This window comes from Pipra filicauda, unplaced genomic scaffold, assembly GCF_003945595.2.
Source record: "Pipra filicauda isolate LSUMZ 115617 unplaced genomic scaffold, ASM394559v2 scaffold78_size3787270_pilon, whole genome shotgun sequence".
NCBI lineage: Eukaryota > Metazoa > Chordata > Aves > Passeriformes > Pipridae > Pipra > Pipra filicauda.
Window position 1 is genome coordinate 952,451 of NW_024104964.1, and position 12,056 is coordinate 964,506.

Consider the following 12,056-nt stretch of genomic DNA (forward strand, 5'->3'; position numbering starts at 1 on the left):
CTCCCGGCCCCGCACCGGCCCCGCCGGGCCGCGCGCGCGTCCCCCCGCGGGCGCGCTCGGGGCAGCGCGGCCGGCGTCTGACAGGCGCGACCTTTCATAAGACGGCCCCCGCCATTGGCTCCCTGCCCGCGGTGTCGCTGCAAGGCTCGCCGCGATTGGCCGCGGGCGGAGCGGCCGCCGGCCCCGCGCGGGGACGCGGCCCCGCCGCCGGGACTGCCCTGCGCGGGGCGCGGCTCGCGGGGCGCCCGCCGCCCCTAACGTGTCTCCTCTCTCCACAGGTTGGTACTAAGAAGTGCCTTTCCTGACGTCGCTGCTGCTTGGGACCGCTTCTAGAGCAGCCGCTGCTTTTGCCTTGCTTGCTGCCAGCTAGACTGCGACGACAGCGCTCCGCCGCTGCCAGCCCCGCGCCGCCGGGAGGAGGGTCCGGCGCTGCCCCCCCGCCGCCGCCGCACTGTGCACTAAAGTGTGCCCCGAAGGTCAGAGCTCTGCCGCCCGACAGCCGCGGAGAGGAGGAGAAAAACCCCAGCCCAAAGCCAGTGTCGGTCGTTGCTCTAAACTGCTGCATCTGTCTATGCCAAACTAATCGATCCCGATCGCACCGCAGAGCCCGCTGCCATCGCTGCCTGGAGGCACCTGCCAGCCGCCGGCCCGGGAGCCCTCGGGAAGCGCTGCCAGAGCCGCCGCGGCCCCACGCCCGCACTCAGGATGGGCTGCTGAGCGCGGGGCTCGTCCTGGCCACGCTCCCGGAGGCGCACCTGGCTGGCAGTCCCGGCCTGCCCGGCCCAGGAGCGGGCTCGCTCCCCGAACTCTGGTGACACAGCTCGTCCTCGGGATTGCAGCCACCCAGTTTTACACGTACTTGTTTTAACATAGGGAGCGGGGGAAAACTGTGTTCTGGAGGTGGCACTTTCGTCATTTCCAGTTTATCAGTTCAGCTCCTCGTTTTTATTGGAAATTTTAACTACCTGTAAAATCTAAAGATGGCTGTTAGTGTCACGCCGATCCGGGACACAAAATGGCTAACGCTGGAAGTGTGTAGGGAGTTCCAAAGGGGGACTTGCTCGAGACCAGACACGGAATGTAAATTTGCACACCCATCGAAAAGCTGCCAAGTTGAGAACGGACGTGTAATCGCCTGCTTTGACTCATTGAAAGTGAGTAAATGTTACATTATTTTCAAGGATATGTAGTTAATGAAAGAAGCAGTTGTAGCCAGAGGAGCCCTGCAGCCGAACGGGAGCGCGTGCTGGCTGCCGGCAGTGGGGTGTTCTGCTGCTTTTATTTTATTGATGCCTGTCGGTTTGTTTTGCTGTTTTCCTCAGGGGAAGGATAGAGGGAATGAAGGGAAAATACGCCTGGCAGGGCTGAAATCCTCTGGTATGGCTACAGGGTCTCATTTTTTGCCTCCAAATTATTCCCTGCCTGTACCTGGAATAGAGGGCACTTCACATAGAAACAGCAAAGTCACTGTAAGGATTCTTTGTTTTTAATAGCACAAACCACGTAAGCAATATGAGGATTTGTTTCCATCTCGTAACTACCAGCGGGTCGTTGGTGTCTCTGGACAGCTGATGGTGAACCTTAGAAGAGTGTTTTCCTCCCTGGGTTATTTGGGTGTCCGTGAGCACCCTGCTTGCCTTTCTGTGGTTGGCACTGCTGTGGTTATCCCATCTTTTTCCTAAATGCACTTGCTTAAGGGAGGGACAGCACTTAGCAGAAGGCAAGGTGCCTCTGGATGTGCAAGCAGGGCAGGAGCAGAGAGGGTTTGCAGGAGACATATCCAAGCTAGGTGCTGTAAATGTATGACTGTTGTTTCACTGTAGCTGTAGTTCCAGTGATGGGTGTCAAATGTGTGGGTCCCATTGCCTTCCCTTAGTTTTTCATGAATTAAATAAACTATGTAAAATACTCATCCCACAAACAGTACAGAATTAATTCAGTAGAGTCATGAAAAAATCAGAAGTTAGGAAGCAGAGATCTGTCTGTCAGTTTTTTCTCCAGTGTAATTTTCTCTTGCTGGGCCCAGCTCCTGGGAAGTGGAGTGAGTGTGTGGAGCTGGCTGCTGGCAGAGACGTGCTTGGGGAGGGAGTTGTAGCTGTAGCAGCTACTGCAGGTCGTGCACAGCCAGGCCCCGGCGCAGCCAGCAGGAAGTGGGTTACAGTGGGTTTGTGTCAATCCTGCAACATCCCGAGCTTGAAAACGTGTCTTGTCTCAGATCGGGTAGAGGGTAAAGCTTTACAGTGCTCTTGGGCCTGAAATACCCACCCCATCACCCCCAGCCGTGATTTAACTTGCAGAAATGGAAATGGTTTTGTTTCTGTGTTGTTAAAATTTGTTTTAAAGTTACGGTAATTAAAATGCATGCAGGGGTTTTAATTTTAAAATGTCAAAATAAGATGTTTTTATGCATTAGACAAGTGTGGGAGGTAGGAGCGGAGCCAGTGCTGGCGGGGAGTCCCAGCCCCGCGGTGTCACCTCAGTGCTGCCAGAACGCAGGCCTGGCCTTGGAGCCTCCAGCCTGTCCCTGCGTGAGGGACTGAGAGCGCCAGGATGGGTTTGCTGGTGAAGCAGCACCTGCAGTGTCCCCTGGTTCCCAGCAACGTGTCCGGCCACAGCAGCCTGACCCTGCTGGCCTTGTGCTTCTCAGGGTGAGGATCCAGCCAAAAGGGTGGGAACCAGCCACCAGAGTGAACTGGACATGAATCTCCTTTGCCGTAGGACGCATCACCCAGGTTTGTTGCATGCCAGCATCCCCTGCTCAGACTTCTGGCATTGTTGGAAGTGCCTTAAGATCTCCCTCAGTGCTGGCTGGGGAGGCCGGCGGTGCTGGAGCCGGGCAGCAGTGTGGGCTGGTGTCTGTATGAGAGGGGACGAACCAGGCTGGCCAGGCTTCCCCAGCCCCGGTGGCACGGCTGGCCCTTCTGCTGCCGGCATCAGGGCTCTTTGCTTCCTTTTTTAATGCAGGAGCTAACGATGACCTTTGCCAAGCGCTGCAAGGTCCGCGGGTGATAACCGTAGTTAGCTTACAGCCTTACTGCAGATCCTGGAGGAGAGGAGCCTGCTGCTGCCCCGGGGAGTCAGTGCAGGGACCGAGCTGGGAGCTGGGAAAGAATCTGCTGTTTAAAAATACTCTGCTGACCAGAGCTGTTTACTTGTGCTCCTGCTGAAAGGTTGGCCTGTGGCAGAGCTGCTGTGTGCTGGAGAGGCTCCCGGGGCTCGGGCGATCCCCTCGCCGCAGCCGGGGCGCGGGGCAGGGGAGCTGCTCCTGATGGGCCGGCGTGGGCCCGGCGTGGGCCTGGCACCCCTGGCTGCCAGCGGCTGCCCTGGGCTGGGCTGGGTGGTTAAGGAGCTGTATCATGTACGAGAATACCTGGGGTAAACAGAAGAGGGAATATCTTCCTTCTGGGAATTCCCAGTCCCCATTGCTGAAGCCATTGCTCGATTTTGGGTTTGTGTCAGCTCTGGCTCAGTTTTGGTGTGTGCTGAGCTGAACAGCACTAGTCACTGTGTTACCTTGTCTGCAATATCCCAAACTTTAGATGTTCTATAAAAACAATTTAGGGAAATGCTGCACCAGCTCCATCTAGACCCTGTAAGGTCGGTCAGTAGTTTAGCACAGAGAAAAAAAGATTTTTGATTAGGACATTCAAAAATAATTTTTAATTTTTCAATAATTCAATATGTAATATCTCTACTCTTTACTAAAATACCAGTACACTGAAAAATTTACATTAATGTTAAAGTACTTGATTTCTTATTAAATGTATATAATATTAGTATTAGTTAAACAGCTATTCTTACATTAACTCTTGCAGGTAAACATATATTTAGCCACTGAATTATTTTTTTCACAAACTAAGAATGCATCTTGGCAGGGGGCTGCAATGAGATGGCCTTTAAGGGCCCTTCCAGCCCAAACCAGTCTGTGATGCTGTGTTCTGTCACTGGTATCACTCCCAAGATCTGGTGTGAGTGTGCTGTGTGAGAGCTGACGTCAGGCAGGTGTGAGCGCTGCAGAGCTGCAGCCCCTGGAACAGAATCTCCATTCTCTGGAGCTGGAGATGCCCATGTGCTCTGCTATATTTAGAACATAAACAGACACAGCAGATACTGGGAGGGGACCCTGTGCAGTGGCAGTGCCCTTCACCTCTGGCCTCTGCCCAGATGTCCTGTGTGGGCGCAGAGCGGGGGACGGAGGGGACAGAGCGCATGGAGCACGCAGCCACCGCGGGCAAACGCCACTGCCGTGCCCTGCCCTGCCTGGAGGAGGCAAAAATAGGTGCCAGAACTGGAACTTTAGGTTTGGGTAAGGCACTTCTTTTTCTTTTTTCATTATTTCTCCCCCTCCCTGTGAAGTGAATGCACAAACTCTGCGCAGGGCTCAGCAGGGAGAGGGGTGTTGACTCCCGGGGTTCTGCCCCGCACTGTGTGAGGAGCGGTGGCACTGCAGCCTTGGGCTCTGGACACTGTCACTTGTTGGGAAACAACACATCCTGCTGGCATACCTGGCAGCTCCTTCTTACCTGTGAGGGGGAACAAGCAGCTGCTGGTGTGTGTTAATTGGGAGTGTGGGGAGGAGGAGGCAGCCAGGCCTGTGGCTGGAGCCTCCGAGGTGCTGCAGGAGGAGGTCAGGGCCGGGACAGCCCCAGCGGGATGTTGTCTGCTGCCTAATTAGTGCTGATGAAACCTGCAAGGCTGGCCTAGGGGAGTGCACAAATCAAGATGAACTTGTGTGGGGTAATCTGGCCCTTAGATATTAGGAGGATAATTTTAAACCAAGAATGATTATGTAGTGTATTCAAATTGTGCGCTGGAGCGGCTGAGTCAGCTCCAGCTCTGACTCTGCCTTGTTTAAATGCCGTAGGATTTTTTCCCTAAATTTGGATGCCTAAAAGCCTATCAGACTGTCTACAGCAAAAATAAGCACTCGAGTTCCTAAATCAGGAAGCTGGTTTGCAACAGAAATTTGATTTTTAGTGTAATTTTGAAACACTTTCTTCATTTTTATTTTTTTTTTGCTTGGAAAAATAAGCCTAAGGAGAACTCATTTTGAAATTACGTTAGCCTCGTCAGATGTTCCGATAGATGAGTCATCTGCGTTTCCTGAAAGCTGAGATAAAGATGTCTGAACAATGGGGAGATAGATGTCAAATGCAAATCTTGTGGGAGGCTGCAGATGCAGAGGACACCCCAGTGCGGGGCTGCCCTGCTCTGCTGCCCTGTGCTGGGGGAGTGTGACACGGGGAGTGTGACACAGGGAGGGCTCAGCATGGCTCCACCTGGGCTTTCTGCGGCGTGGGAGCTGTTGTGGCCCAAAACCTGCTGGTTTTTCAGTGGACATGGTGAATGGAGTCGCACACCTCCCTTTGGAGTGAACATTCACCACAGACTCTGCAGCTTCCAAATCAATTTTTGCTCTCTCGAGTTACTCTCCGGCTAAGGCAGCTCCTTCATGCTTAAGCTGGGTGTCCCAGTGAAGTGTAAAAGCTTTTTCCTACTCTCCCTTCAACAGCTGAAAAGTCTTGAACTTACACATTTCTCTGCTTCTGGAAACTAGGAGTGCAAGTCTCTTCACTGATGATGTCTGAGCTTGAAGCTGTGGTGCTTTGTGTCTAAGATCCACCAGTACTTGTTATGATAGTATTTTATCTTCCAGTGTAGAAGTATTTATTTTTTAAAAATGAAACTCCTGAATTCTGTAGAAGTGGCTACCACCTTTTACCAAGAAGCCTTAAAAATATATAAATGAATTATTGTTAAAATTGGTGAGCACCTTATTTCTTCCGCCTCAGAGATGTAATTGTTAATTGTTCAAGTCTCTCTACTTCATCACTGCTTCAAAAACTATTCATTCTTTGACTTGCTGTTCCTCTTTGCGTGACACTTTCGTAAGGGTGTAGAATAAAAACCTTATTTCTTTTAAAATGAAGAAAAGAAAATCCCAGTAAATGTATCTGACTAGTAATGTGAACATGGCAGATCATGGCTCTGATTCTTCTTTAATTAAGGCAGAAGGAAAAACCCAGAACACTTGAGCAGGTGACTCTAGGTGAGTTTTACCTGTGTGGTCTCTGGAGCGTGAGGCAGGGACAGGGTTCCGGGCGCAGAGGTGAGCTGAGGCTCGGGCTGGGAGGCAGATGGACACATGGCTGATTCCAAGGAAGCTCGTAAAGCAGTAACCCTTGGCAAAAAATGAAAACATAAACAGTGTTCAAATTCCTAAGGTCTGATTTGCCATTTTTCTCCTCTCCAGCCTGTGTGTTTGCCAACAGGCTGAGCTCCAGAAGAGGAAGCGAAGGGAAAGTGGCAAATACGTAGGGAAAATGGGGCAATTGTTAGGCTGAGTGGCAAATAGTCCATTAACAAACCAAACAATCCAAAGCACGTGTGTCCCTCTCTGAGAAGATAAATGGTGTTTTGAAATCTTATCAGATCCTTGGACAAAAGAGTTACGGCTCATTTTACAGCTTCAGCTCTGCCTCGGCAGGAAGAAATTAAATAAAAATTAAAACATTGCTCTGCAGCATTTGCACTAATTTTTTAGAGGCTGTATGTAATAGAAACCAGCATGGGCTTCTGTTACAGTCTGGAACTCTGCTGGGCATAGTCAGAATCAGTAAAATTCTGAACTAGTTTGCAAGGGAAATGTAAAAGGGCATAAAATAAGGAAGCCTCGTGTCTAGAACATTCAGTCATTTGCCCAAGTCTTAACTGTGTGGTCAGGAGCAGCCTGTGAGGCCTCTCTCCTTCCCAGGATGACCCCAAGTCTCTGTTTTTCCAAGTACAGACGCCTTGTTGCCAAGGCTCTCTGAAATTTGTTGGAAGCAACAAATTACATTGAAGACCAAATGATCACATCTGGTTTTTGACTTTGGAATTGTGCTGGTGTTTCTTCCTTGGGACGGCAGAGCCTCGTTAGCCCAACTGGATGTCATTTAGGAACTGCTGCCGCTGGTGTTGCTTGGGAGTCTGTGCTTCCCATCGGGAGCAGCTGCTGTGTCCGAGCATGGCCCATGCCTGAGAAGGAGCCTCTTCTCCAGGGCACTGGCCAAAGTCACGGTGAGTCCTCAGCCCTCCTACCAATTCAATCAGGTCCAGACAACCCTGTTAAGAGAGAGAAGCAGCATCATTTTGGGGCTGGTCAGTAACAGGCACCTCCTCAATCCTCTCTGTTTGCTTGTGCTTCCTTTTGTTCCACGCTGGCCCTGCCTGAGCTCATGTGAGGGCTGGGGGTCCAGCCTGTTTCTCCATCCAGGGCTGCACAGCAGCACTCAAGTCAGAAATAACGAGAGCTGCTTTTATCCTGATCCAGAGTTCTGTCTTGTCCCTCATTTCATGGTGCCACTAGGAGGATTACTGCTGTTGAAGTGAGATTTAAGTCAACAGTGAATTGTCAGGTCCTGAAATACAGGATTATGCAAGTAAGAAAACTGTCTTAGGGTTCATGTTTGAATTTATTGAGATACTTATGACTTATCCTCTTTATTAGGGAACATCTGAGGATTTAACTGATGCAGAACATGTGTTGAGGTAGTTGAAAGCAAGTGCAACGTTTTGATCAAATAGAGGAAAATACATCTGATGAAGTGTTTTTTTAAAGAAGAGGAATAAATCCAGCATAGTGATGCTGGGGGACTTCACCCTGGCACTGGCAAGCTGCTTCCCCAGACTGCATTTTTGTTATACCACACTCACTGCATAAACTTCCCAAATCCTTGGAGATCCTGCGAAGTCCTCTGGCTGCCCAGCAGTGGGATGGTGGGTGTGTTGGTGCTGCTCCACGGGAGGGTGCCCATAGTGCCGAGTTTGCTGCAGCAGGACAGGGGCAGGGGCCGGCTGGGGAGGTGGGTTTGGATCCAGCTTCATCTCAGAGCATTTCAAGTCCCGTCAAGTTCCTGGAAAGACACTCTTCGACTCCAGAGTTCTCTGGACCGTTCCTAACTTGGCGAAATACTACAGAGTTAGCAAAAAGAGAGACAGTGCTGCTTGAGGAGAGGAGCAGTTTGGGGAGCAAAGAAAGCTCATTACTTTTTGCTGGTGTGATTTCAGTGAATTCACGTGGGATAATTCCAGGCTTAAATAGAGACATAAATAGTTGTGAGATGGAGATTTAAATTTGAAAAAGAGGAATGACAGAGTGTGGCAATTGTCCTTCATGTATGTGCACTCTGCTGCTCCTGCTGTGCTGGCTGCAGGGGAGGGCACGTGTCCATGTGTGCCCAAGGGAGCAGGAAGCAGCTGGTGTAGAGTGGGGACTGGGAGGCTGGGAAAGGTGGGTGGCTCTGAGGCCACCTCTGTTGGGGGACATTCCTGTGGGACCAGGAGGAGCAAACACTCCATTGAACCCAAGGTGGAACGTGGCAGTTTGATGGGGCAGGTCATGGGGTCAGTGGTATCCCCTGGGAGCAGGTCATTTGTTTGGGGACACAGTGAAACCCCCCACAGTCCAGGAGCAGCCAGCAAACCCCAGGTAGCTGCAGGTGTAGTTGGTAACCACCACTTCACAGGAGTAAAGCTCATTGTTTTCTGCTCTTATTAAGTTGTTCCTGTCTCCTGGCCATGGATGGAGTTGCTGTCCAAGGGAAGTACCCACCTGCTGAAATTTGGGAACATCAGGAGCCCTGTGGCATTTGAGCCCCTAGCAGTGTTAATGCTCCTTCAATATCCAGCTTTTCCAGTGTTGTTTTCCCTTTCCCTGTCCTTTCTCTAGGTGTTTTAAAAACATTCTCAGTGTTGAAAGCAGAAACACAAGCTGGTCATAAATATCACTGGGGTAAGATTGATTTATGTGTGCTGGAAAGGACCCTGTGGAATAACCATGTGTGGAAGCGTGCAAGCGAGCAGGCAGAGTCCCAGGGTGAGTGTGTGACAGTGGTCACACTCTGGGAGCACAGACCGATAATGGCAGAAGGGAATTTCTTTATCCTGACAGGATTCAGTCTAAAACCCTGTGCAGTTTCAGTGCTGGTCTTTGATACTGGGCAAGGGGGCGGTTGCACGTTTTTTGTTTGAGAGCATCTTTCCAGCCTTGGCTAGCCCAGGGAGAGGTTTTCATTCCTCAGGAGCCTGGCAGGTTTTTAGGTGTGCAGGAGCCAGCACAGCAGTGTCAGGAACACCGTTTTTCTTCATTTGTTCTGTCATATCGGAACAAGAGTGTGCACATTTAACTGAAGTCTTTTGAAAAGAACAGGCAGAATGAAATGTTTTCTGGGGCCTTGGGACTCCTTATAAACATTGCTGAAGCAAATGCTAGGAGGGAGAAAAGTGTTCAGCTGGTCGGTGTCTTTGAGCAGAATTGGCCCGTCTGTGCAGCAGCTCAGAGCACGTTGTGCCACTGCAGACAGGGAGAGCTGGAGCGGGATGGGCTGCTGGCTCTGCTGTCCCTTCCCATTTCTTACAGTGGAATCGGGGTTTAGAGCCAGCTGTAGATGGGAAATTGTGCCTGGAATTCAACTTTCTGGTGGTAGGGTGTGTTCAGAAGATCATCTGCATCGACATCCTCTTGCTTGTCCGTGCCCTGGTAAAAGAAAATCTTCCCTGCTGTGAGCTGAGTCAGGAGATAGCTGGGGTGTTTGCAGTGACTGTAACCAAATACAAATGCAGGCCAGCTGGAAGAGCCCCCGACTGGGCACACTGAAGGGTTAAAGAGTTCACACTCACTAGACACACCTCAGAGGAAACAGAAGAGTCAGTTCCTTGTATCCCTTACCTCGTTACTTACTCTAGTTGTTGCCTGAACACTGCAGCTGCACCTCGTGTCTGTGGGGCACAGGGAGATGCTTCCCTTGCACAAGGGAATGTGTGGGTGATGGATGGATGGATGATGGATATATGTGGCAGCTTTAATTCCAAGTAAAGTACCTTACAATGCAAAGTTCTTGTTGACAGTGGAGCACAAGGAATTTTTTCATTGAAAAAAACCCCATTAGTGATTTAAATATTTCCTGGTGATGCTGGGGGGTTTGTGGTGGGGTTGGTTGGTCAGGGGAACCCCTCACCAAGCCAGGCATTTGTTGCACAGAAGTGACTGTGTGTGGAGCTGCAGCTGGCAAGATAGACCTGCAGCACAGTGTGAGCTCACTGCAGCCAGGCCCGGGCAGTTTGGTCTTTTCCTGTAGCTGGACTGAACAGGAGGAAGTAAGGGATTTTTAGAACAGTAACACCATGCAGTGTTGGTTAAAACTGGCTTTTTTGGAAATGATTATAAACTTTTTAGAGCAGGAGTTAAAGGAGTCTCCAGACCTCAAAGTCAGCTCAGTTTTTTGTTGCAATGAAAGTAAAACTACTGCCCTTTCCTAATGGCACCAGCAAAGGTCAGGGCGGTGTAGGGTTGGACAGTCATTTAAAACATGGCCGGGAGAAGTGTTTAGAAGTGTTTAAACTCCTTTCCCCCCAGTAACTTATTTGTAGCAGGTTATTTGCATGTTGCATTTTGTGTTCAGAAAACACTCGTGGTTATCATTTTATGGACGTGCAGGCAGAGCAGTGAGCACACGGGGTCATATCTGCTCTCACCTGCCAAAGGCTGGAATACACAGGGCAGTGTTGGCGCTGAGAGGAGACAGGTTTGCAAGGAAGCTCAGGGAACTCTTTGGGAAAAATAACCTAAAGGCATAGCAAATGTGTGAATGTTGGTGAGAAATTAACTTTTCTGCATGCGATTGTTAAATAAGCAACAAGTCAACTCAAATGTGTGTTAAATAGAAGGGGATTGATGGGCTAAGCAAGGACCCTTTTCCAGAAGTCCTGGAGAGGCACCCAAAGGTAGCAGAAAGGTCCCAGGGGAGGTACCCATGGGTGAGGGGCACATTCAGAGCACACAGAGATGGAGATACCAGAGGAAAGTGAGAAAAGAAGGCAGCCAGAGGGAAAGAGGTGGTGATGACCACGGGAGTTCCTCAGCACACCAAAGTAAAATGTGTAAGGAGGTGATTAAGTCTCTAACTAGAAGAGAAGGCAGGAGAGAGAAAGAAATTAAAGGGAGAGACAGAGAAGAGACAAAAGGCACGAGGTTGAAGAGGTCAGGTGCTGTTACACCACGTGGAAGATGGCACAGAAGAGAGGGCTGTGTTTGAACAGAGCAGACGGGAGCTGGGGGAAGCAAAAGGAGAACCCAGGAGATGGGAGAACCCAGAGCTCAGGCAGTGCCCCAGGGATGCAGTGTGCAGACAGGCTCCCAGATTCCTCCTTGAGAAAAGGTGTTGGTTCCCAGTTTCTGCCAGCTCTTTGCAATAGGTTTTTTGCACCTAGTTCCAAGTGTGGCTACTGGTGTGATTAAATATGTCTGAAAACTAATACTTGTTGATGGGTTTATTTTGTTTTACTATGGAGGAAAGCACAAATAGTTTTGCCTTGTTTGAGTCCTTTAGCATTTAGCTTCATTAAGTCAGGCACTGAAAATTGGGAGAGGAAAGTGAGGTCTCCTCTTCATGTTTCAGGCCACTGGCTGAAGACACTTTTAATGTCTGTAACAATGTGAAATATTTTTACACAGTGTTTGTCCACATTTATGGTTTAGATATTTCTGATGATTTTAGATACCTGAGTGGTTAGACACTGATAAAAAAGTAGCTACAGTGGAAGGTTAAAGTTACTTGTTATACTTGTGAACTAAGTGTTTTACTCTGGGCTGTACATCTGTGCGTGTACACACTATAGACTGTGTATATGCTCATTGTGTACTGTATATATGTGTCTGTATGTGTATGAACAGCCCAGATTAGTGGCATGTGCAAGGTTCCCTGAAGGCAGGTGATGGTCAGGAGGTGTAAACTTCCAGAGCCTTATTGTTCTGGGGGCTTGGGGTGTGCAGGAGGCCCCGTGTCTCTCGAATCCTTGCCCTTGCTGTGCATTATTCCAGCAATTGCAGCCACTGGTGCTGGGTGGCTCCTCCAGGTTTTTTTCGGGCTGTGTGTTTTGTGTGTTGACTTTAGGTTTGTACGTAAGAAGGAGCCTTCAGCACCTGCAAAGACCTTTTGTGAATTAAGAAATTCTTTTGTGCTTAAACAAATTGAAAATATGTTTTGCTAAAAATACACCCATATTTAAGATTTAAG

At 49.7% G+C, this 12,056-nt stretch overlaps 1 protein-coding gene across 7 annotated transcripts in view; it reads left to right on the forward strand.

Moving 5' to 3' along the window:
• Positions 1 to 12,056, forward strand: part of MBNL1 (muscleblind like splicing regulator 1) — a 71,871-nt gene that overhangs the window by 15,144 nt on the left and 44,671 nt on the right. For all 7 annotated transcript variants that reach the window (XM_027730885.2, XM_027730876.2, XM_039389924.1 and 4 more), the window contains exon 2: positions 279 to 1,154. In XM_027730885.2, coding sequence (XP_027586686.1) covers positions 981 to 1,154 — 174 coding nt within the window. In that variant the 5' untranslated portion in view covers positions 279 to 980. The remainder of the gene's footprint in view (positions 1 to 278; positions 1,155 to 12,056) is intronic.